At 42.0% G+C, this 25,479-nt stretch overlaps 1 protein-coding gene across 2 annotated transcripts; it reads left to right on the forward strand.

Moving 5' to 3' along the window:
* The first annotated feature begins 4,171 nt into the window (after positions 1-4,171).
* Positions 4,172-24,793, forward strand: SERBP1 (SERPINE1 mRNA binding protein 1). Of its 2 annotated transcripts, none has more exons than XM_066625130.1 (10): positions 4,172-4,699; positions 13,608-13,755; positions 14,657-14,800; positions 14,921-15,016; positions 15,651-15,725; positions 17,295-17,472; positions 18,684-18,731; positions 21,015-21,188; positions 22,146-22,184; positions 23,343-24,793. In XM_066625130.1, exons 1-10 carry the CDS (start codon positions 4,294-4,296, stop codon positions 23,397-23,399), a joined length of 1,365 nt encoding a protein of 454 aa, XP_066481227.1. In that variant the 5' UTR covers positions 4,172-4,293; the 3' UTR covers positions 23,400-24,793. The 2 variants fall into 2 exon arrangements, with proteins under 2 accessions (XP_066481227.1, XP_066481228.1); XM_066625131.1 differs by having other exon boundaries at positions 14,945-15,016.
* Positions 24,794-25,479: the final 686 nt, after the last annotated feature.

Consider the following 25,479-nt stretch of genomic DNA (forward strand, 5'->3'; position numbering starts at 1 on the left):
GGAACTGAAATATAAATGGGGAGTTAGCCACATGCAGACTTTACTTCATGCGCTCCCACTTTCTAACCTACTACATGCAGCCAGGTTCAGATAAGGAGGACTACCACTTCTGTTGATGACATATCTTATGCCCTGTCCAAATGAAGAGATTTCAATGACAGTTGAAATCTGAACCTGACAGGTTCAGATAAGGATGACTACCATTTTTGTTGATGACATATCTTGTGCCCTGTCCAAATGAAGAGATTTCAATTTACTTTTTTCCATATTCGTATTGCCCACAACATCCAGCTCTTTCAAACCAGATTAGCTAAGCAAAATACTCTAAGGGCACAGTCCTAACCAACTTTCCAGTGCTGGCATAGCTGTGTCAGTGGGGCATGTTCTGCATCCTGCCGTTAGGGGGCAGTCATGGAGGCCTCCTCAAGGTAAGGCAATGTTTGTTCCCTTACCTCGGAGTTGCATTGCCCTTATGTCAGTGCTGAAAAGTGGGTTAGGATTGCAGCCTAAATCTGAACTAAAAAGGCCCGACTGAAAACTGAACTGAAAAGGCCCAATCCTATCCTTAAGATATGCTGGTATATCTCCACATATGTCAGTGTTATAACAGCCCTGCTGCATAGAAGCCTGCCTGCCCACGGATGCACCACAGACATTGGTGCAGTGTTGGGAAAATGCTACGCCAACACAGCTCAGACATCAGATATCAGCCCAACTGTGCCAGCAGATAGGCCAAAATAGGGAGGAAATTGGGGCATAACATAGGAGGGACATAGAAGGAATCAACATACTAACCCAACCTAACCTATTGCTGATAAAGGACATTCCCCCAACACCCAGAAAAATGGTACACCAATGACAGTATTGGCACAGGTAGGAGTGATGCCATAAAGAACAATGGGAAGGAGAAAACAGCAGAAAATTGCATCTCCTGCCACCTTCCTGCCCATTTTCCTATGCCACTTCAGTAAAAACCTCAACTGGATCACCCTTGTTGTCTCTTTGTTAACAGGTAACTCTTCTTCCCACCTTAGGGCCCAATCCTATCCAACTTTCCTTCCAGAGTCTGCAGAATCCTCATTCTGTGACTTCTTGGATTCCAGGGGAGGATGCTTCTCAGCTATTATGAACCCCCTGTTCTCTACCATCATGGTATATGGCAGGCAGTCCCAAGGAGACAAGGCGGCAGAGGCCAGTGATGAAGCAAAGGGCACAACTTGCATGTGGGTGTGGCTAACTGAGTGGACCACTGCAGCAGGTGCTCTGTGTCACATGCCAGCCTAGTGATTGGCCAATGCAGTGTTCTCTCTGTTAGTTCCATCTGCTGCAGACTCCCAGCCAGGTGTGCCTGTTTGTGGTGATGCAAGGTGTTAAATACCAGATGAAGTGGTCTTTGCTGTTTTTCTGCTGTGGTTGGTGGTTAGAGAGCAGCTTTGTGGAGTGGCTGATGGGGTTTCTAGACCTGCTGCTCTCTCTCTTTTTGTTCCTGCTATGGGTGTTTCTGGCCAGTTATGTAAAAAATTGGGTGAGGTGAGGGCAAGTCCCTTGGCTGGGCTCAAACCAGTTTCACCTGGCTGCTCCCAGCTGACATCCTTGTGCAGTGAGCTACCAGCATGCTGCTCTACCTGAGGACCGTAGAGGCTCCTTTGCATTTTTCCCAGTCTCTCCCCTGGCAAACAGCTGCTGGATCTCTCTCAAGGATTCAAGCCTTTGCCATGGAGGGACATGGGTATGTGGGTGTTTGTATTCTTTTTTTTTTACATGGCTGCTCTTTTCCAAGAGAGCTATCTCTCTACCCTTTTTCTCCTCTGCTCAAAAGGTATTCCTCAGATGTGTTTATATGGGTTGGATGAGGGGACTTAAATCCCAGGATTGGGGCTCCTAGCAGTTCTTTGCTTTTGCCCCTTTACTGCTGATACCAGTATAACTCCTGTGGGGTAGCAGGAGTGCTGTGACATCCTTGTGTTTTTTCTTTTTTTGGTGCTTGTATGGTGGTGGTGTTGGGGCATCTCCCCATGGTCAATGTGGTTCCTGTGGCTGTGGTTTTCATACCTTGTGGAGGGTGTCTCCCCTAGCACTCATTGGCTCTGCTCCTGCACAGTTCACCCTGGTGGTGCATCTTTGGCTGCCAGTGTTGGATGGGATGCAGCCATTGGCTCCTTGGACGTCACACCAATGACACATGGATGTCACACAGATGGTGCATTGATGTTGTGATAAAATGGCACACTGATGTAATTGCAAGAACTGCTGCTGTTAGGATGCCACTTTGTGGCTAATAGGTAGTGTCTATGTTTCCATGGATGCTGGTGGTGTTACTAGGAAGGGCTAGACTAGTTTTGCTTTGCCATGACAGAACTGGCATTTGGCCTTTGTTGTGCCAACATTTGTGCACCATTGGTGTGGCATTATTAGGATGGGCTTAGGATATGACAGAAGTTGTGCAGGTGTCTGAGTAGTATTGGGCTGTTAGATGAGTATGTTGGCAGCCATTTTGTGGGGAAGATTGCATGGAATGCAACTTTAAGAATAAGTAAGTGGTTGTATCTGTCCTGGTACATAGATACTTATGTGCCTCTGTGTTACCACTCTTTGGCACATGGTGCATTGCAGAAAGCTAGCATTGTTAATTTTGAGGGGCTCAGCAGTGGAGTCATTGCTTCTTGACCTCAAGTTTTACTCCAAACTAGATAGTGTTGAACCTTATCTACCATACCAAGGAACACTTATGGGTTAACCCATTTCTGCCCATCCCACAGATGTACACATTTTATCCCTGTTGCATATTGCAATGTTGGGCAGAAATAGCTTAAATGGTGATCCTAATCAATGTTGTTGACTGTAGAATCAAAGCACATTCATCATTCCAGTTAGTTAATACTGAGTACAAAATTCCGTCATATGTGAGCTGTGTTTTGTAATGGTTAAGTGTTGGCCTAGGGCCAGGGGGGCCGAAGCTGAAAGTCCCACTTGCCGTGAAGCTCAGTGAGTGACCTGGAGTTGGTGGTCTCTCAGTCTAACTAACACATTTGCCATGGTGGTGCTGAGGATGGGGTGAACAGTTGCCTTGAGACCCTTGGAGGGAGGACAGAATAAAAATATATAATGCATTGAAAGAATATAGAAGAGAGTTGCCTTCTGTCATTTGATTTTTGCCTACCCCAGACCGGTGAGGGAGGAAAAGCATGTTCAGTAGGTTCATGTGTTAAAAATTGGTCACTATGGGCGCAATCCTAACCCCTTATGTCAGTGCTTTCCAGCACTGGCATAGTGGTGCCAATGGGACATGTGCTGCATCCTGAAGTTGGGTGTCACTCACAGAGGCCTCCTCAAAGTAAGGGAATGTTTGTTCCCTTACCTCAGAGCTGCATTGCCCTTATGTCAGTGCTGGAAAGCACTGACATAAGGGGTTAGGATTGTGCCCTATGTCTAATAAAGTGGCCCAAGTTAAATCCAAGCCACAGTCTGGTGTCTTCGTTGGGGGTGTGTGTGAGAGTAAATAGAATGCCAGATGCAACGGGATGCAAGTATCTTGTGGTGTTGTGTGCCCCCTGAGGCATCTGGTGGGCTGCTGTGAGATGCAGGAAGCTGGGACTAGATGAGCCTTGGGCCTGATCCAGCAGGGCATCCTGCTGTACATGTGCATCCTATGTACATGTATGTATGTATGTTCTAAGTACATGATGTACGTGTTAAAGGGTACACAGGCCGCTGCTTCAGTTAACAACTGTGGCACGGGTGTCCAAGAGAAGCAGGTAAGTACAGTGACACACTCGGAGTTGCTGGTGAGCTGCAAGCGTCTGTCATAGTTCTGTGGCTACATACAACATGTGTTGCATGTACCCATCAACATATGTGTGAACTGATCTTGAAGAGTGCTGGCTTTGCAGGTCTCAGCCATGCTTCTGAGGAAGTGCATCCCCCTTACTGCAGGAGAATGACACTTCAACAGTGGTGGGGGGGAGACTGCCTTCTCACCCCCCATGCAGTAAGAGCAGCAGCAGTTGCCCTATGGCAGAGAGGGGGTGGCCTTCCTCTGACTGGGGGCCGCAGGGCCTCCTGGGAATTGTAGTCCTGCCCTCCGCTCGGCCGCGCAGGCGAGAGGTTGGGCCTCCAGCTCCCGACATGCTCCGGGGAGGGGGCGCCTGTTGCGGTTTCCCGGATGCGCCTGCTCGGCCGGAAGAGAAGCGAGTTTTGGGGGGCCGGCCATCTTGTGCGGGCAGAGCGAGCGCGCAGGGGGTGGGCCGGGGCCTGGGCAGCATCCGAGAGGGATCCCACCGAGAGGGGCCCATCATGCCCGGACACCTGCAGGAGGGCTTCGGCTGCGTCGTCACCAACCGCTTCGACCAGCTCTTGGACGACGAGTCCGACCCCTTCGAGGTGATCCAGGCGGCCGAGAGCCGCAAGAAGGAGAGCGCTGGCGGCGGCGGCGGAGGAGGTGGAGGCGGCGGCGGGCACCACCAGGGTGGCCGCGGCGGCGGGCAGGCGGCCCAGGCCAACTCCTCGGGCGGCAGCGCCCCGGCGGGCTCCGGCGGCGGGAGTGGCAGCGGTAGCGCGGCCAAGCAGCTGCGCAGGGAGTCGCAGAAGGAGCGCAAGAACCCGCTGCCGCCCTTCGCAGCCGCCTCCGGGCCTGGCGGCACCGGGGACCGGAGAGAGGACGGCGGGGGGCAGCCCGGCTCCGCGCCCCTCAGGAAGGAAGGTGAGTGGGGGCGGGAGGGGTGTGCGGCGCGGCGCCCCTCCCCTCCCCGCACGTGCTGCCCGCCGCTCTCCTCGCCCTTCCCACCTCGTGGGCACGGAGAGAGCCAGGGCCTCCCCCGCCTCGTGCGCGGCGGGCCGTGCGGACGCGCCGCATGGGAGGGCAGCGCCTGTGGCGGCTCCGGGCGCGCCAAAAAGGCTTCCTCTCCTTGTGCACAGGGGAGCTGTGGCTTTCGGCGCGGCCTGGGAAGGGGGCGCCTGCGCCTCTTGGAAGCGTTGGGACCAGGACACCTTGCTGGACACCAGGTCCTTTGGAAGGCCCCTTGGAGCGCCTTTTGGTGGCTCCCTTTGGAAGCCCTTTTCTTTTGGAAGGTCCTTTGGTGGCTCCCTTTGGAAGGTTCTTTTGTAAGGAGCTTTGGGAACCTTTTCCTTTGGAAGGCCCCTTTGGAGGCTCCCTTTTTTTCAGTTCTGTTCTCACTTACCCAAGTTCCATTGAAATGCAACTTTAGTGCTGTCTGTCTTTAACAGGGGAAGAAGTAGTCCCAGCAATGTCTGGTAGTGCCTATGAAGTTTGGCCAATTTCCCGGGGCCACGTGCGTTGCAGCATGATTCTTGGCTTGTTGCTCTGGCCTCAGCTATCTACAGCCGCCTATTAGTGCTGAGTGCAGAGACAAAATGGAGCCCTGTAGTGGGGCCTGTGTGGGAAATGGAATATTCTTACCTGCCTGTGGAAGAAATGGTTGGCAGTAGTATTTAATTGCAGAGCTGCAAAGTGCTCTTATGCATACTCACTGTGGAGTAAAGCTGCATTTCAATGGGATTTGCTCCCAGGCAACTGAACAGGATTGCAATTTAGGCTTCATATCTGGTTGAATTTCAGTGTAACTTTTCTGACCAGTGTCAAGTGGTCGACTCTAGAAATGACTTGAAACTGTGTATGTCAAAAGTGTATTTGTCATTTTTTTGCCCCTTTACTGATTCAGTATGGGTAAACATCCATTGAATTTTCATAATAATAAGTACAGTCTTCTGTGTCAATTAATTGAGTTAATTTTCTCTTAATGTGTGCTGCAGAAATGAAATTGTGAATCCTCTTTAGTAGAATGAAAGTTGCACTAGTGAAAAGCACTGTTTTCTCCACATTCATTTATTAAGAAAAAAATTCTGTGTGCAACTGTACAAAATTCTAGCAAAATAAGCGATCTACAGAATGCAGCAAAATATTTAAACTGGACCGTCAAGATTCTGATTATCAACCAGGCAGATTTTGTTCTGTTAATTTCATATTTTAGTGTACATAAATCCACTGAGTGCTTCTCTTAAAGTCTGAGTTTTAGGTTGTATTAATACAGTGCTGCTAGCTTTTTTGAATTACATAATCCAAATTAATAACTAATAACACACTAAGGATGCAGTCCTAACCAACTTTCCAGCACTGGCATAGTTGTGCCAGTGGGGCATGTGCTGCATCCTGCAGTTGGGGGGCAGTCATAGAGGCCTCCTCAAGCATAAGGCAATGTTTGTTTCCTTACCTTAGAGTTGCATTGTTGTTAGCTTGGTGCTGGAAAGTTAGTTAGGATTGCACACTTAGGGCCCAATCCTATCCAACTTTGCAGCATCAGTGCAGCTGCAATGCAAGCCTGAGATAAGGGAACAAATGTCCCCATACTTTGAGGAGGCCTCTGAGATTGCCTTCCCAACACAGGAAGCAGTGCATACCCCATTGGTACAGCAGCACCTGCACTGGAAAATTGGATAGGATTGGGCCCTTAGTCACCATCTTTTTCTCAGTTGACAGAAAGAATGGAGTGTGCAACTGCCTGACCAGTATTAATCGGTGTAAATATTTTATCTGATAGTATGTACTCTTAAACTAGATTGTCATTTATTTATTTAACATTTATTAATGCTAAATAATTTTATAAATTATAATTACATGAAAAAAGCTTGTGAACCATATTCATTAACTGCTTTTTATCAGATGTGGCTCCTCTGCTTGTTGGCCCACTGAGGGCTTATGCCCCCACCCCAATTTTGTGCTCTTGTAGTGACTCCATTAAGTATATTTCAGTAAGGAGAGATAATGCAAGATAGCTACTAGGCAATTTCCTGGCTCAACCAAAAACAATTTGAAGAAAAAGGGGAGCTGTGAATAATAGGGTGGCAGCAGCATGAGCTTTTGGTTGGGGAGGAGGAGTTCATGGGAGAATTGTTGCCAAACCTTGATTTAGTGAAACAGGCAATTGTAGAGCAGCAGTAGTTAGAGGTGATTATGGACTACTGAACTTGGAAGTTAATTTTGAAGTTACAGTATTTGAATAATTGTACATTTGATTGCGTGAACTGTATTTACCAGTTTGCAAATACTGTATGTTTCGGTTGGTGACTTTCATGCAAATCATTTTTTAAAACTTATGTTAACACAGAAATGAAAAAGTATATTAAAAGATAAATATTAAAATGGAAAATGACTTTGGATTTTATTCTTTTGCATGGCTTGGAAATGGTGTGTTGTAACTAGTATATGCATATAAGAATATGCTTCAGGAAGGAAACTGATAACTTTGTGGTTAAAGCATTAAGCCAAATCTTGGAGTACTTGAGTCCAGATGTTCATAACTGCTGCAACGTTTTGTGCGACTTGGCAATACGCATGGAGTACTTTGGTAGCATCCAAGGACTTGGTGTTATTGTGGTGTTGGTGCCAGTAGCAATTAGCAGATACATATTCCTGTAGAGTGCAGTTTTGTTGGTTACAGATGTAAATCATTTTTTGAAGACAGCTTACTTTGAAACTTGCTTTCTTAATTTTCACATAGGCAGCACATACTTTGCTTGTATTTGGGAAACTCATGTGACTGCTCTTCGCAAAAGATGTTGACCATGGCACTAATTCTTGTATCACTGCTTGAATTCAGCATGGTTTGACATTTGCTTTTGTAGCTTATTCCAAGAAATTGAATCTTTCAGATTTTTAAGGCAGTTATTATGTTCCAGGTCCAGGTGTATTTTTATGGAGAATACACAAATATGCTTCTGTTGGTATGTGAACTGTTCTCCTTTCAAGGAGCTCAAGGCAACACATGTGAAATTCTCAGGAAGCATTGCAACAACTAATGTATTGATCAGTTCAATCCTTTCCATAATTGGAATGTAAGCAAAATGCTATTTTAAGTGTGACTAGTATTCCCAATTGGTATTGACTCATAGCAGTTGTGGGTACTCTACATAAAGCACTTGCATGTAACTATGGTTTTTATATATGAATATCTAATTTCTCCTACAGTATTAAAATAGAAACAGTTTATATCTGGGCCACGTGCACTCTCTTCTTGTTGCTTGGATCATCTTTGGGTTTCATCTGATTGCTGTCTTTGATAGGACTGAGTTGTGATATAAAACAAGATTCTTAGCACAGTTGATTCAAACATAAAGAGCTCCAAAAAGGGAGGGAGTTAGTGGTGACTAAAAATTATGGATAGCTAGTAGACCCAACTTAAGGGGCTCTAGTTATGCTGTCACTTTGAGAAAGAGCATTAAAGGTTTTTTTTCTGAACCATAACCTTCTCTTGCAGAGTAGGGCCACACAAGGGTTGTACACAATTATACCTCTTTGGAGACTTGGCAGCAGTACTACAGATTTGTATTACCTGCAGTACAGATATTCACTTTCTTTTTCACCTGAAATAGTAGAGTATCACTTGTAGGTAGATATTGAATATGCGTAGAATCTGGTATATATTTATGTTTCATTAATTTGATTTATATGGAACTAAAGTAAATGTCCTCAACTCAAAGCTGTATAGTGATAACTGTGAAGCAGAAGTTTCTGTACAGAAAAATTCATGTGCACACAATTATAGTTTTTTGTTTTGTTCATGGCCATTCCAGGGATCCTGCTGAAAGTTCAGGTGTTGCATTAAAAGGATCCTGCTGAATAAAAGTACACACAGTTTGTCCCAGGTTTTTAGGAGACAATTATGTATCATAACAATTGTGCTGTTAATAACTGGCAGGGGATGCAAACAGTTGTGTACAGTATTGGGCGGTCCTATCCTGTGCTAGAACAGACAGTCTGGCTGGCCTGCGCTGCATCCAGCACAGGTTTGGAAGTGGCTGCTGCGCAACTTGAAATAAGGGGATATTTATCCCCTTACCCCAGTCATCTCAGTTGGGCTACATGGATTGATTCGTACCAGCTAATGCTTGGGAAGGGGTTAGAATCTGGCCTAAGTGCTGCAGGCTGGTCCTGCCACCCTCCCTAATCCCTCCTGGCCTACCTAGGCCAGTATGAACGTACATTCTGCCAGTTTGGATCTGGTGCAGGGAGACCAGTGCATGTCCTCTCACATCCATAAGGCACATCTGCGATTCCTGAGGAGAAGCAAACATGCCTTATGGCATGTCTGTGTCACTCCTGGGCCAGCGCAAAGGAGCTTTGGATTAAGCTCTAACTTGCCTTTCCTTTGTATACTTTTAAAATCTGGGCTGCCTCAGAGGCACAGGAATTTACAACTGGCTTAAATAGGCTGATACTATGTAGGAAACCTGTGTTGTCCGTCTTTATTTCATTAATTAGTAGAGGTGTTCATTTCTGGTGAGTAAAAGAGCTTTGCAGTCTAAGTCTTACTAAACGCAATGGACTTACTTCTGAGTAAAATAAACAACACCATTTTTAAACACCTTTGTTCATACAAGTGTTACAAAATGTTCCACCTCACTCTGTACCCAAACTTATATAATAAAACAAATATCTGCAAGTGTTATAGCACACTTTCTGTGCTTTTAACCTGAAAAGCTGCCTATAAATCTTAATTGTATTTTGTATTCTAAGCTGCAGCTATGTAATCCTTTAGGAAAGAATTTCATTTTGTATAGTTGATGCTACATCATTTTAAAAAAATCTTTGGGTATCATCTGAATACCTTTACATCTGTTACAGCAAAAAATTGAACAAGACATGATTGAGAAAAGAAAAATTCAGAGAAGTGGCAAAGAGTACAAGAGGTATGCTGACAATCAACAAAAGAATCCTTCAGAAACAAATCTGTACAGAATTTGTTCAATTCTTCGCTGTAGATGTTATACTCTGTACAAAGTTACACTCTTGAGTATCTTTGGTTGCCCAAATGTATTGGTCGCTCACCTATAGTGAGGGTTTGACTCTTGTGTTTGATGCCATGTGGAGATTTAGAGATGCTTGGAAACAACAAGAAGTCTCAATGACTTCACATTGGGTTTTAGAGCTACTCTCAAGTAGAGTCCTGACCTCTTACTCTGTCTTGGGACAGTGTATATGACAGTGATGGAGATGAGAACCTCCATCCTGGAGCTGCAAGGAGGAGCTAGGATAAGCTGCTTCAGATCTGCAAAGAGGGGAGCAGTTCCTGGGGCAACTGGAGAACCTCATACCACGTCTAATGAATTTTGCAGAACACACTGGCTAGGGAGATGACAATGCACACTAACCCTGGCTTGGTGAGTAGGATGTGCCAGCCCAGGTGTGAGGGCAACTGGAATGTAGTCTTGTGTTCCTTTGGGACCTGGAGTCTTAAGGAGTGCGGACGTTGGGAAGGGATATGTGGCCTGATTGGAAGCGTGAAAGGGGTAAAAGCCAAGGAGTTCTGTGGTTCAGCCATGTGAGTAGAGATGAAGACTATGGCAGTAGGTGGTAGCATCCCTCTTTGTTCTGATCTAAGGCTATTAGCAGGCAGTTCTGGGAGTAGGTTTGGGCCTAACGCAGGTGCTTGTGAGATTAAAAGTAATTTTTCTCAACCTGGCAGGTGTATTGATCAGATGTGGTCAGTTCTATTTCTGGAAGAGCACATAATTTCTCTATCTGCTCAGACCAACTCAAACATTTTGTCAGAAGTCTAAAGTTGACCAGTGGTTTTTGAAACAGTGGATAATTTTTAGTAACCCAGGTGTTGTTAAACGTTTTATTTTTTCAGATTTTGATTTTTTTCCAATGAGGGAATGTACAGAAAGCTGTGTTTTGTGTTTTGGGCACATTTTTATAAGTTACAATCATTTTAAAAGTGTATAAGGTAGGTCAGCGTTTCTCAGACTGTGGGTCAGGTCATACTTGGTCATGGCCCGTTTTCTGGTGGGTCTCACAGAGCCTCCAGTGAAAACACAGGTGTGATGGAAAGATCAGATAACTAATTATCTCAAGCACTAAGGCTATTCAAAAATCAGATAGCTAACTGCCCTGTAAAGAGCTGAGCTCCTTCAGTTTGCAAACTTGTGTAAATATAAGGAGGCAAATGATTGATTGTCCTTTTCTGTCTGAGTGTGATTTTTTCCCCAAGTTCATCAGTGACAGGAAGTGGGGGCAGGTGAAGCCTGGGTAACATAACTAAGGCTGTTTCATTACAAAAAATGGGTTCAGGTATTTTTTGAAAATAAATAAAATATTACTTGTAAGTAAATAATAAATAAAAATATTAATTCTTTCCACATCACCTTTTAAAAGTCTTTAAAGCTAGGTGGGTCCCAATAATGTCATTTTACAAAGTGGGTCTTGGTGTTAAAATGTTTGAAAATCACTGACGTAGATGATGTAGGTGGCATAGTGTCAGCAGATGCAGCCACATTCATTACCAATGCACTCCCACTCCAGCCCATTTTTTATTTGCAGATTTTTCACTGTATTCTTTTGCAGATTTTTTTTACAAAAATGAGATGTGCAGAAAGCAGTATGTGTTTTTATTTTGTTATCACCAAAAAAATCGCACCTCTACCAATATTTCTTAATGAAACATACAGGAACAGATTTTGACATGCTGGTCACAACAGTGTCTTTCACCCATACTGTAGTACATTCTGTTTTATTGGGAAAGACAGTCTAATTTGAAGTTCTGTCTCCAGTTATTTGCATGCTTTCTGATGTTACTCTTTAAGTCACGTAGATGGGAGTTATTTTTAAAAAAAACATGCATTTGTCTTTTTCATAATGAAGATATATTCAGAACCTTGGAAGCTAGTCAGGAAACCAAGTATCTCTCCTGTAAAATGCATGTGCAGTTGTGCGCTGCTTAACCACAGGGATGTGGACCAGCATCCCTGTCATCAGTTGGGGCTTGACGCTATGCAAAGCCTCTGACGGCGAGGGGAAGCTCAGCTCCCCTCACTTCTGGAGGCTTTTCCGAGCCTCCCAGAGGCAGCACGCAGATGTGTGCTGCCTCTGTGAGGCTCAAGATGCTGGAATCGTGTGAGAGACGCGACTTCCACTTTCCTATGAAAAACCAGAAATCGTGTCCCTTGTGCAATTGGGGCATTCTGAGCCTTGCAGAGGCAGTGTGCGGATGCACACTGCCTCTGGGAGGCTCAGAAAAACTTCTGGAGGCGAGGGGAACAGAGCTCCCCTCAGCTTTGGAGGCTTGGGGGCTCCAACCCCCTGACCAACCGCTGCCATCGCATATGCAACCTGTTACTGGCTGGAAGGTCATTAAGGGGTGCACACCTTGGTATGAACAAGCAGCCACTGGTGGGTGCTAAGAGGAAAAACCAGTTTTTAAAGTAAAAATTCACTTGTTTGAATGAAAAATTTAGGAATTGATCCACAGAACTTCATTTCACTGGCACAGTCTTCCTCCAACTTTGTGAAGCTCAGGCAGGTAATACTGTACAGTGAACTGAGGTCTGTTACTCTTGGTTGCAAGACTCTTCCTAATTATTGTAGAATGCAGTACCCCATAATGCATAGACTTTTTCTGTGAAGCAATAGGAGTAGTCTCCTTACCTTCACGACTATAGCATCCAGCATGACTTACTGGATAAGTGTTCACAGATGGAGTGGTTGCAGTTCACTCTTTCCCTCATTGCACTCACTTTCCCTGGTTCTCTCCTTGCAAGCAGAGTGGTAATGTTGACTAGATCAGCAACATCTGGTCTAATCAATTTATTCTGAAGGGGAGCTTGCAAATATAGAGTTCGTACTCAAAGTTCAAGGCAAAGTTCATGCAAAACTAAATATAGAAGTATTAATTTGCATGGGTTCATTGCTCAGAAAGGGAAGTATTCTTTTACTGTATTTTGCTTCTTAAAGGCTTGTATACATATAACCCATTAAAGGTTATCTTTGAATATATGCTCAACACTTTATTACTAAAATAAGCATTCAAACAGTCAAAAATTTTAAGGGGGGGGGGACGGGACAGAACAGAGTTCCAGTGATTTTATATCGGCACTGTCCAGTAAGTAACAGCAATCAAACCAAAACTTGTGGAACTTGTTTAGATTAAAAGAGAAGACATACAGTTCATATTTTAATATTCGTGTCTTTTCAGCAGTATGTGCTTCTGGGGACTTAAGTTTAATTTTTCCAGACTAAAGCTTGCAAAACCTGCAAAACCGGTTTGACTAGAGATCATATCCATTTGTTTTCCATGAGCAAAAGCAGTTTTAGAATGCTTCCTTCCAACTTTTGAAAACACTGCCATCCATATACTATCTATAATACCTATACAACAACACAACAACAACAGGTATTTATATACCGCCTTTCTTGGTCTTTATTCAAGACTTTATTCAAGGCGTTTTACATAGGCAGGCTTTATTTAAATCCCTTATTAAATAGGGATTTTTACAATTTGAAAGAAGGTTCTTTCTTTCAAGAACCACTACATTCAAGGTGTTTCATTCCGATCTGGTTCACATTCTGGCTTCCATCCTCCCACGCTCAGAGCAGATGGAATAGCTCGGCTTCAGCTTGTCAGCTGCTTCAAGGTCGCACAGTGCCGGTGACCTCGAACTGGCAACCTTGTGGATGTTATCTTCAGGCAGACGGAGGCTCTACCCTCTAGACCAGACCTCCTGCCCTAGTTTAGTTATACCAGTAACTAAAGAATAGCAGTAGCTTTGTGGAAGTGGATAAATAAGTCACTGATTTAAATTCTCTTCTATTTTAGGGATAAGGCGAATTGGCAGGAGGCCTGATCAGCAACAGCTTCAGGGGGAAGGCAAGCCTATTGAGAGGAGGCAAGAGAGACGGCCTCCTCGTGAACGGCGATTTGACAAACCTGAAGAGAAGGCTGAAGGAGAATTTTCTGTTGACAAGTAAGAGTTGTGTGTTCCAGAATTAGTTGAAGGAGACAATTGTAGTTTTAGACAAGTATGTGTGGCCTGTTTAGCCTGTTCATATATTAAATACAATGAGAATGCAATTCATACTTGTGCTGGAAATGGCAGGCCAGTGGGCCTACGCTGTATCCAGTGCATTGGAGCTGTCTGAGGCTTGGCCTGAGGCAAGGGGAAACTTTTCTCCCGTCTCTTACTGCAGCAGCCTGAATGGTTCTACTTGGATCTGCTACACCTGATGAGGTGGTACAAATCTGAATAGCTTGGAACTGCCCTGGGCTGCCTGGGAATGGGGTTAGGATCCAGCTTAAGTGCTGGATCCTGGCCCTGCCTCTTACTCCCTGCCCACCTGCCCCTAGGAACACCTGATGCCAGCCCTGAAACACCTACCTCCCGAGCTTGGCCAATGCAAACTCATCCTGTCCTGGGACTTGTGTCGGTGTGGGGAGGCTGTATGCCGGCCTGACTTCTCTTATGTTGGTGCAAAAGTGCTTTATAGCACTGTTGCGATGACATTGGGCTGGTGCAAGGGACTTGCATCGGCCCAAGGACACCTCTGGTTTGCACCCTGAGACATTTAATTTATGCAGGATTTGTTTTACTGTGACATGTTTTTTGTGTATTGGGGTCATAGCATTTGGATTAGTTGAATGTTCTTTTGAGCATTTTTTTTAAAAGTGTTAATAGTTCTTGAGTAGTTGCATTGTAATTTCATACTAGAGATAATTAAGATCACTACTGAAGAACATAGTACTGTTGTGATAGAAGTAAATCACAATGGATTCACTACCAGTAAATTGCTGGAGTGTTTCACAATTTTGTAAGACATTTGGAATGCACTTGCAAATAAAATTCTGATTTTACCCTGTGTTTACAATAGACCCATTATCGATCGCCCTATGCGTGGCCGTGGTGGTCCGGGGGGAAGAGGTCGTGGTGGTAGAGGACGTGGAATGGGCAGAGGTGATGGCTTTGACTCCAGAGGCAAACGGGAATTTGATAGGCATAGTGGAAGCGACAGATCGTAAGTCTTAAACTCAACTTTTGTCCCTTCAAAATATCCTACTTCCCATCAAAATAATTTGAATATTTGCTTTTGAATTTCTGTATCCCCAACACTATTATGTTAACTCAGTTTTGTTAGTTCTCTTTCACATTCACATTTCAGTGGCCTAAAACATGAGGACAAACGTGGTGGAAGCGGATCACACAACTGGGGAACTGTCAAAGATGAGCTAACGTTAGTATTTTGTTAATGTGTATTTTGTTTGTTTTCAGAATAAATATCTATTATAAGCTAGGATGTAAGATTGCAAGATCATGCTATTTTAATGTGGAAATGTTAACTAAGTGAAGCATGTGTATCCTGTGTACATCTAGGATTGGTGACCTACATTTTTAGTGTTAGGGAAGATAATTGATGAGATTAGCACCGTCCAATAGCATAGCAAATAGTGAGCATTTTCTATATTTGACATTGCCTATCTTGTGCCTGAATTTGTGTGAGTTTTGAATCTTAGCTGGCACACAAAATCACCAATGATGTTTTCTTATGAAATTTCCTTGGTAGTGTTGCATTTGGGGAAGTGCCATAAAATTTTAGAATGTGGGAACATGTTTTCCTAGGAGCTGTAGTAGTGCTACATTTGTGTGGAAACTTTGACAGCACAATCCTATACATGTCTCATCAGAAGTAAGCTCTGTTTTGTTAAATGGGACTTCCTCCCAGGACAGTGTGTGTAGGATTGCAGCCTGAATGTTCCATCTAATTTTCATATAATTTTTTGAGCTAAATGAATTTGAGTACCAAATACATATACTATATATTTATTTAAATACTATATAAATATATATATTTAAAATCTTAATTTCAGTGAATTGGATCAATCAAATGTGACGGAGGAAACACCAGAGGGAGAAGAGCATCCACCTGCTGATTCAGAGAATAAGTAAGTATTAAATTAACAGTACAATGTCTTAATTTGTTAGTCTTTATTTAACAGACTAACAAGAGGAAGGGGGGGTCTGGTAAATCCAAGTGTGTTTATCGCAGTATACACATGCATGAGCAAGATGTGTATGACTAGTTTATCAAGGACATCTTGTTATTTTCAAAGTTCGTTAAATAAAGGTGCTTTTAAATCAAGGATTCATTATTTTTTTGTTAGGAAAAACTAAGATCTTGATGTTTACTGGTAGTTTTCAGCATGTGATATGAATAAGAAGTGGTGTTGATTTTCAGGGCACAACTTTGTTCTCTTTCATGGTGTAAGAACTGCTTGGAAAACCACCTGATTGTTGTCATGACCCTTTAGAGTGGGAAAGGGTTGGCTAGTGTAGAAAGCTGCTATGCTATAGATATGCAGTATCACTTTGTGCCATATTTAGGTGTCAGGTATACCTTGAGTGCTGATACCTGTGTAGATTGGTATCTCAGTTCAGCTGATTTTTGACATTTGGAACTTTTTCACTTGAACTTCATTCCAGAGTTCTTGAATAAGTTAAGTTGAAGCAGCATCAAACATACAGGTCATGACATGGGGGAGGGGAGGAGAAATACCTTTATTTATTGAAAATGTTTATATGTTCATAGTGCATGCTATCTTGTGACACATTACATTTCTAGTGTGGTAGTCTCTGCATGGCAAATTGTACGTTGGTATTCTTAATAATAAAATTTTTTGACTAATTTACCTTGGAGTTTCTCCTGAACAGGAAAATATGTTAATGGTCATGGAGTCAGTAGACAGATTAACTGTTCAAGCAAAATGTCTCTGAGAAGCCCTCATTGAGAACCTTGGAGGGTAAACTCACTGTCAGTGTATTTTTTCAACTAGTACATATAAAATAGCCCATGGAGGCTGCTTTTAAATTCCTTCTAGTGGAGGCTGTCTATCTATGGTTCTGTGCAGCAGTGTCAAGAGGCAGGTACTTCAAACCATAGAGGTTCTGGGTCTGAATACATCTGAAAGAGAACTGCCACTTGAGAGACTACCCCAGACTACCCTCAGACTACCCTGCAGCGAAAGAGCTGTGAATGTGGATGTGAACTGCGTTTAACCAAAAGCAAGCTGCCTTGAGGAGCGGTTAGGAGGTGGAGAGGTCCAGATTAACGTATAACCATCTTGCCTCTTCACAATTGTTGAAAAGCCTGTAAAAATTTTCCATAATGCCTGCTATCAGTTCCCAGGAAATTGTTACACACTTAAGGCTTAAATCAAATTGTCAAGGACCAAGTGTTGGATACCTCATAATGCATTGAAATAGGTCTATAGGTGTGGGAGCTACTATGCTATAGATATGCTGGGCAGTATCAGTTTGTGTGTTAAATTTTGGTTTCCAGTAGCACATTATTTTGTCTGAATTTGGAAATTCAGCTTTGTTTTAATAAATTGTGGCTGGATTTGGGTTGCCTTTCTAGTTTCTTATAGCGTTGGTGTGCAGGCTTCACTGTGTTGTGTTAATTGCTCACTGCATACAATGTGAAATTAGGAGCCATCACTATAAACTTATTACAGAGAAAATGAAGTAGAAGAAGTCAAGGAAGAAGGTCCTAAGGAAATGACTCTGGATGAGTGGAAAGCTATTCAAAATAAGGATCGTGCAAAAGTTGAATTCAACATCCGCAAACCAAATGAAGGTGCTGATGGACAATGGAAAAAAGGTTTTGTGCTTCATAAGTCAAAGAGTGAGGAGGTAGGATATAGCTGCAGTGTCTTGTCTTCATGTTAGTTTGATTTGTGCCTTAATATAATTTTTTAGGGTAAAGTAGTTTAAGGTGTTGTTACTGTGTGTGCATTCTGTGCATCAAATTTCATCATATGATTGCTGAATCTATTGCAAAATGTGGTGTCCAGAGGTCACCACCTTTCATTTTAAAATAAAATTTCTAGGCCTTGCAGTTTCAGAAGAAAGCTTAAAAACATGTTGCATCTAGTGAAGTTTTAGCTAGAAGGTAAAACTCAGCAAAGTTTTCAGATCTAAGTGGGTAGGTGTTTTAGCAGATAAATAAGATGCAGTCCAAACTTCATTGAATTCAGTTGACGTTTAATTGATTTTTAATGGAATGTAGATCACTGAAAACATGGAACTAATTCCAGTCTACGGAAATAGCATGTAATATAGTCCTTTCCTGGACCTTTCAGATAGGTAGTTCATATGAGCAAGTGTTTCACTGCATTAAAAAGGAATCCTTGTCTATGAAAAACTATGTCAAGAATGGAGGCCTTCTTGGTTCACCATTATTCTACTCAACTGCTGTAGTCTACTTTTGAAGTTTCACTGTATGTGATGTTGGCAGTAGGTGATCCTCAGAAAGGCATTGGATATAAGCCAATGTTTGCTTGCATTCCTTTTTTAAAACCATCCCCCCCCCCCCAAGAAGTATTTGCCTGAGCAGTTGTGGAAAATATAGACACCGGAAGGATACTGAACACTGGGACCTAGCAGTATTTTTGTTTGAATAGGGCTTGCTCTATGTGTGGAGGGCATTTCTGGTGAGCAGCAGCTGCTGGTTTTAATAAACAAATAATTAAGAAGCACTTCAAGCTGAGCTTATAAATATTTTGATTTTTCTTGGTCCTGTATTTCCTAAATCAAGATGTATTTTAGTCTTATATCTCAACATTAAACTAAATGTAAAACATTCCTCTGACTTTATTTTTTTATGAAGCTAAACTTTTTCATTTTTATCTTGTTGCTGTTGGTCTTTTTCCTAATCATGGGCTTGAAAATCTTGAGTTGCATGACATATTGTCCTGTTCCCTGTTTTTTGACTTCATCCCTGCACTGGCCATTTGAGTGGCTTATCATGTACCAGTTCACCTAACTGTAGAACTTGTTATTTCTATATGTAGAATCTCATGTCTGCCTTTTATTTTTATCCTTTGCATGTCAATGTGCATCAGACAAAGGGGATGACAGAGATGCAGGGAAGTCAGCTGGAATCCAATGAGGTACTGACCCTTTCTATGTATTTGGTGAATGAGGAGTAACATGAATTTCATAGCAATGCATGGCCTGGGTCTGGGTTATTGTTTTCTTATGGATCACTTACAGCTAGATGAGCTTGTCTGGGTTTTATGATCAGTCTCGTAAGCCCTGCTTTCTGGCCTGCCATTGACAAAAATCTCATAAGTGGGAGCAAGAGACTGGGATTTCTCTGTCAGTGCTAAACCTTTGGAACTTTAGATTTGCCAGATGTCCTTTCTAGCTGCTACCAAACTACCATTCAGTCATTTAAAAAAATGCAAAGCTTTAGTGCAGTAGTTCCCAAACTTACTGCTGCCACAGAAGTGCCATCACATGTGGTTCTTGAGAGAGATTGGCCTGGCAAGCTGGGAAGAAGAGGCTATATGGTACTCTGTGAGTGCACTACAGCATGCATTTTAGGAACCACTTCTGTAGTTTTTTGAATTGCTGCTGGTTTTGCTGTTTTTTCTCCTCATTTTTATTGTTGTATAGTGGACCTGTGTTAACCACAGGGATTCCATTCCTGGAATGTGATTTTCAGGCCCCCCTGAATCTGACTGGAGCTGAGCTCTGGTTGGGTCTGGAGGGTCTTCTGAGGCCCACAGAGGCAGGGCACGACTGCCTTGTGCCTCTGTGGGCCTCAGAATGGCCATTTGGACCAAATAAAATCATAACTTTCCGTTTCCCTCTGGAAGTGACATTTTTATGCGTTATAAGGCATTCTGAGGCCCTCAGAATGCCTCATAAGGCATGTAAATATCATCTTTGGTTTTACAATGAAACTGGAAGTAGCAGGGTTTTTTGTTTTTTGTTTTGCCTAAATGTCCATTCTAAAGCTCACAGGCAGTTGTGGTGGCCTCTGCAGGCCTCAGAAAGGCTTCCAGACCTCTGGTTGGGCTTGGACGCTTGGGGAGGGGCATTCAGCATCCGTGGATGATAAAATATATGAATAATGCGGGCCCCCTGTATTAGTTAGCTGCCTCATGAGATTTTAACCTGAAAGGTAGGATGTACATCTTCTCAGTTTAATCAGACAATATGCTCAATTTGAGAGGCTCTTCAAAAAAAGAAAGTCTATTGGAAAATGGGCAATGCATGTAACTGTGAATTCTTGTATGGTTACTGCAAAACTCATTCTTCTTGATTCATCAGTGCCTGTTTGTCACATTCTGGCATGCCTATTTATTTCTCGGTAAGACACCTTGTGTGGCACTCCCCCCCCAAAGGTTTCGTAGGGGATTTCTGTGGTTCTGCTGCCCGCCCAGTTATAAGCTGCATACTCCTAAGGCAAATCATTCAACTTGATCCCAGCATACCACTGCAGTTTCAGAAACTCCTTCCGTGACTGGAAGTAGAGTTACACTGACGAAAGGACTCCTTCTTTGAGTGCATCTCTCCTTATGTTCATGGAAGTAGGTTTCCTGAGCATGGCTGTAAGTTTGGATTCAGCCTACTATTGTTACTACCTGTCTTTATTCCTGAAAGATGTTTTGTCTGGTTTGAGTGACATAATAGTTATGTCATAGTGGTTCTTTGGTAACTGGCCTCTTCCTCTTACAGTTACTGGCTCTCAGGTCCAAAATACTGGTCAAGTTGGTGTAATGGTGTTGCACTTTCAGTAATTGACCACAACCCTAAGCATTTCTTTGCAGATACTTTACTGTCAGAGTAGGCTGTGACATGAATTTCTATAACTTACACAAAGGCCCAGTCAGTATGACAGGAATACAAAATAGCCTTTTTCAAATAGTAAGTGCATGACTTGTAACAGCTGCAAAACATGTGTAACTGTTCAGTTTTCTGTCTTGTTCAAAGAGCTGTGTTTCAGATCAAGTCATTAATTTTACAGAATGTGTTGACTGACATGAGTGATAAGATTACATGTGATAAACATGCTCATGGGCTTTTGCCTTTGGGATTTATCCTTTGGGTTTTAACTGACTGGATAGTACAGTAGTACTGGATATACTACCAGCTTTATGGCTAGAGGAAGGTTCTTCACTGGCTGTTCTGCTTGCTGTATTTGTTCAGGGCGAGAGCCAGAAGAATGCAATGACAGTGTCTGTATGCTACCATTTCAAGCAATTATGTTCAGTCCTGTAATGCTTTTCCCTAGTTGTTTACCTGGGCAGTGCTTTATTCAAAATATTAAGACATTTATGCTTCACCTTCTGTATTTCAATAGGAAAGCCTGAGGTATAGTTCGTAACATTAAAATAAACATTGAGCCGTGGAGCTTGATCCTGAATTTCTTGCATTTGTTTTAGTCTCATGCTGAAGACTCTGTAATGGATCATCACTTCCGCAAACCCGCAAACGATATCACATCCCAGTTGGAGATCAATTTTGGAGATCTTGGTCGTCCTGGACGTGGTGGCAGAGGTGGCAGAGGAGGTCGTGGGCGTGGGGGAAGGGCTAACCGTGGAAGCAGAACTGACAAGGTACTAGTATGTTCTTTCCATTTACATGAAATGGTTCCTAATATTATATAATAAAAATCTATAAGGGTTTTCAGAAATTGATGTGTTTCAGCTGAGTCAGCATAAGTGTTATGCTTCTAAGTTTTAAGTCTTCCAGCATAACTGTCCTAGGAGTCTTTTCCAGAAGAATAAGGAACCTACATTATGAAGTGTTCAATAAATCCCATTTCTTCCCAAGCTGAAATATCAAATATGTTAGCATGTCACTGTGAGTTTGGAAGTTGACATTAATTAACATTTGTATTGCTAGTCCTTGAATAGAAGACTCTCTGCTAGTGCACTAGAACTGAGGTTGGAAGGGTGTTGCTGATTCTTCCTTTCCACACGCTTGCACCCCTTTGGTTCAGCTACCTGTGCTATTGAAAAGTATCTTCAGGAAGGTGCAGGGCTATTTCAAGCCTGCAAAGGGGAGTGGAAAAGCCCCTTTGGGGTAAGCAGTAACTTCATGTTTCTTCAACTCCTTACTTCCTTGACTTAAAAGGGAGACTAACTTGGAATGTAATAAATATGTTGTATTAATTAATTTATACTGCAGAGGCATAATTCATTATGTCTCTTAACTGGTATAATAACAGATTTGCGGTTCCTGACAGCAGTTTCTTTTGTGTTAGCTATATTCTGGTTTACACAACTTCCGAAATGAGGAGTATATGTCACAAGCAATGTACTGTTCTGTGTCATCCCCAGGAATGTTTTCTTTTGAATGAATTTGAAGAGGGATGGTGTAAGCTATTTTCATTGGTACTCTAAACTCAGTTTCAGGATAGGGGAAGGGGTGAACTAAGGTTCTTGTACCTATGTTGAAAACTCTTGTTGAAAGCAGTGATTTTGGGGAGACTATTTGCTTGGCCTCTATGATTTAACTCCGTAAGGATTTTCGAAGCTTTCTAATGTTTGTTTGACTTTGTTTCTTTCTAGTTGGTTAAGGATTTTGATGTTATCCACACACCCAACCAGGTTGGTGATTCAATACATTTATCATATCTTTGGATTAAGATTAGTGTTATGGCAGCCTTTCAGTCTAAAAAAATAAATAAATCCTAAAATGTGTGGGAGTCAGCATATTGCTGCTTTAGGCCTGTTTTGGCATTCATTGCCAATGGTTGGGCTCATGTACAACCTCCCTCCCCTTTTTGTGTTTTCTCCCCCCCCCATTTGAAATTAATGTTTCAAATTGAACAGAGTCATATAATCTGCTAATGAGATCAGAGAAATCCTGAAATCTGTCCCAAATTCAAGTGTCATTTGTGCATCACTCACAGCATTCCAATATGGGTTTGGCATCAGTGAAGAGGTAATGCCTATAAAAGGCCATGTTTTTAGGTACCAGCCCTGAGCAGGGGTAGCAAAAAGGCAAGAGTTTTAAAATGCTCCTAGAGTCTTCTCCAGCTCTTAAATTCCTTCATTTCCTATTTTAAAGCTTTTCTATTTCTAATCTGTCGATTTCTTATTGGGTATGAAATGGAAACCCAGTTGCTGTATAGCGCTCTTATAGGCCATGATTAACCATAGCCAAGCAACAGCAATTTTCTTGCCTCTGTTCCACAACTGTACTATATTTTCATTCCCAAATGTACATAAATGAAGGATGGATTTGATTGTATCGTGAGCACAGGAGCGCACATTTTTGCAAACTTTTAGAATGCTGTGTTGGAATGCACACTTAGTGCCATCCATTTGTGGCCATGTTCTCTGTGTGTTTCATAACAAGATTATACGTTTTGTACTCTGCTTTAAGGAGTCTGGAGTAAAAGCGGCACATACTGAAATCATGATTAGAGTGCCCAGTCAGCCTTGATATTTTTTCCTTTTGAACCTTGTGAATGACTGCTTCCTGCGCCTGAAGCAAATTCTCTAGCTCTCTGTATAAACCCTGCATTTCAGAAGTGTTTATTTAGCTGGCATCTTCAGTATGGCATAAATTGTGTCCATAACTACTAGTGTATTGTGCGCCCTAGCTCAAAATAAGTTATTGCAGTTTCATATCCTGTAAAACAATGTCATTTGTTGTGCGCTTTTTGGCTACAAAACGTTCTTTACTATTTTGTGTAATGCTATAAATGAAAAATGATGCACATTTGGACTCTCTTAACACACATTCTGTTTGTCTTTCAGTCAAGTGCTTCTGCTCCTGATGTTGATGATCCAGAAGCTTTCCCAGCTTTGTCCTAAACTGGATGCCCTAAGCCAACCCTGCCCCTTGTTGGGCCCTCCTCTACAAGGCTTGCATGCTTAAGGATCCTAAAAACAACCAAGAAATTTAAAAAGGGGACTCTCATTCATACCATTCACACCTAAAGACTGAATTTTACCTGTTTTGAAAATGAACTTCTCTTGCTACACAGAAGCAACAATATGGTAGTCAGTTTTGTATTTAGAAATGTAATGGTAGCAGGGATGTTTTCATAATTTTTTTCAGAAATTATGCATTCTTCATGGATACTTTTTTGTATTGCTGCTTGAAAATATGCGTTTCCAAACTTGAAATATAGGTGTGAACAGTGTGTACCAGTTAAATCATTCACTTCATTTGTTTTTATTTTTTAAGTTAGAATTTTAGATGTTTCCCCTCCCCCATGCAAACAATCTTAACTCTTGCACACTATCTTCCTTTTAATACTGCGTAGCAGATTGTTTTCAGTCCATGGTCAGCTGGGATATATACAAAAATAATTTGGAAACTTAGTACTGTGTGGAATACTAACTTCTGGAATATTTTGAGTTTTTAATACTTAAATTCAAACTTGGAAAAGTCCATTTACTTCTATCTTTGGTAGTTTGTGTATTCAAAGTCTTTATACAAAATTGATCTCGGATACTTGAAGAATAGTCAAAGCACATTGGTTTATACTTGCATACCTGCTTATGAATCCAGCAATTTGGATAATTGGTTTAAGCCATTTAAAAAAAAAAAAAAATTTGTGTTATACCTCTCATTGACCCTTTTTATCTTACTCCCTTTTTCTTCAACAAAACTAGTTGTCTGTTTGGTAACTTTGTTTAAACTTGTTAATATTGTTGCTACCAAAAAAATCCCCTGTAGATTGGAGCAACTATTTTTTTCAAGACTTGGGACGTTGGGAAGGGAGTGGCATCTATTTCTAATACAGTTGGTTTAAACTACATTTGATATTGTCTGGCAGTGCGGTATCTCTTTATAAAAATGCACCTGCATTAGATGCATTCGGTGTTCCACTTGCTGCAATTGTGGTCCTGAAGAAGAAACCAAAGGGCACTGTGTGTACTACTTTAGAGGAGGATTTCTTGACTTGTGTAAGTTTGAGAGCTAAGAGCATCCAAATGGAACAACCATGGTCTCCGTGGGACATAAACCAAAACTTCACCACCTAATCAGAATTTTGTTGTGGAATTTTGCTCTGTCGCTTCAGCTTCTGGTCTCTAGCTGACAAATGAATGTTTTTATTTGCAGAGAGTGATTGTAAGAAGTTCTCCTTTCCACTGTAGAATTTTTTAATAGTTTTAACTTAATCCCTGTGAACAGGAATGTTACCACTTTCAAAACACAAAAGGACTTGAGAAGAACAAATAAAAAGGACTACTTAGGCTTTTTGTCTGCAGCTTTTGTTAGGCTAGAACAGGAATATCCATTTATTTAAAGTTTTTACACTTTGAGCAGCTTGTAGCATTTGTGGTTTTCTTAATGAGGTAGAAAACGAATCGCAATGTCCTATTTTTTTTAAACTGTAAAGGATGGACAACAGTATTTAACAACAAATCTCTCTTGCAGTGTTCAGCTGGCTTTCATTATCTGAATGATTTCTATGAATATTTTTGGTTTACCTAAGCCAAGCTTACTCATTGGTTTGCACTCTTGGTACATTCAGCTATTCAACGTAGTAGTTGAGAAGAGAGAACCAGATGTTAAGCGTATCAAATGCATTTTTACCCCAAGTTTGTCTTAAACTTTGAAATAAGGCTTAGCATCTTACCTTGGTGCTTAGTTTTGACATCTCTCATTATGGAGGTAGTTAATTTCCTAGTGTCAGCAGGTGCATAAGTTTACAGGAGTGTGTTTTGTTCTCCTAATCCCTTATCTCATAGTACATACGTTGGAAGATAATTGATGTTGTCTATATCATTAACATTTAGCATAGAATCAAATGCAAGAACTCTGGTCCTCAAAGACCAGACCATACTTATTGAACAGACCTATGTATTCCATTTTTCTCAATCTAATCAGGATCTTTCCACCAAAACCCTTAGCACCTCACCCATTTTGTTCCTGAAAGCC

This window comes from Tiliqua scincoides, chromosome 4, assembly GCF_035046505.1.
Source record: "Tiliqua scincoides isolate rTilSci1 chromosome 4, rTilSci1.hap2, whole genome shotgun sequence".
NCBI classification, from domain to species: Eukaryota; Metazoa; Chordata; class Lepidosauria; order Squamata; family Scincidae; genus Tiliqua; species Tiliqua scincoides.

Excerpts from the sequence above, each read along its gene's own strand:
- SERBP1 (XM_066625130.1), top strand. The coding sequence starts at position 4,294 with ATGCCCGGACACCTGCAGGAGGGCTTCGGCTGCGTCGTCACCAACCGC. Across the intron at positions 15,017-15,650 it reads ACTGTCAAAGATGAGCTAAC|TGAATTGGATCAATCAAATG; the intron begins GTTAGTATTTTG and ends TCTTAATTTCAG. Across the intron at positions 17,473-18,683 it reads ATAAGTCAAAGAGTGAGGAG|ACAAAGGGGATGACAGAGAT; the intron begins GTAGGATATAGC and ends AATGTGCATCAG.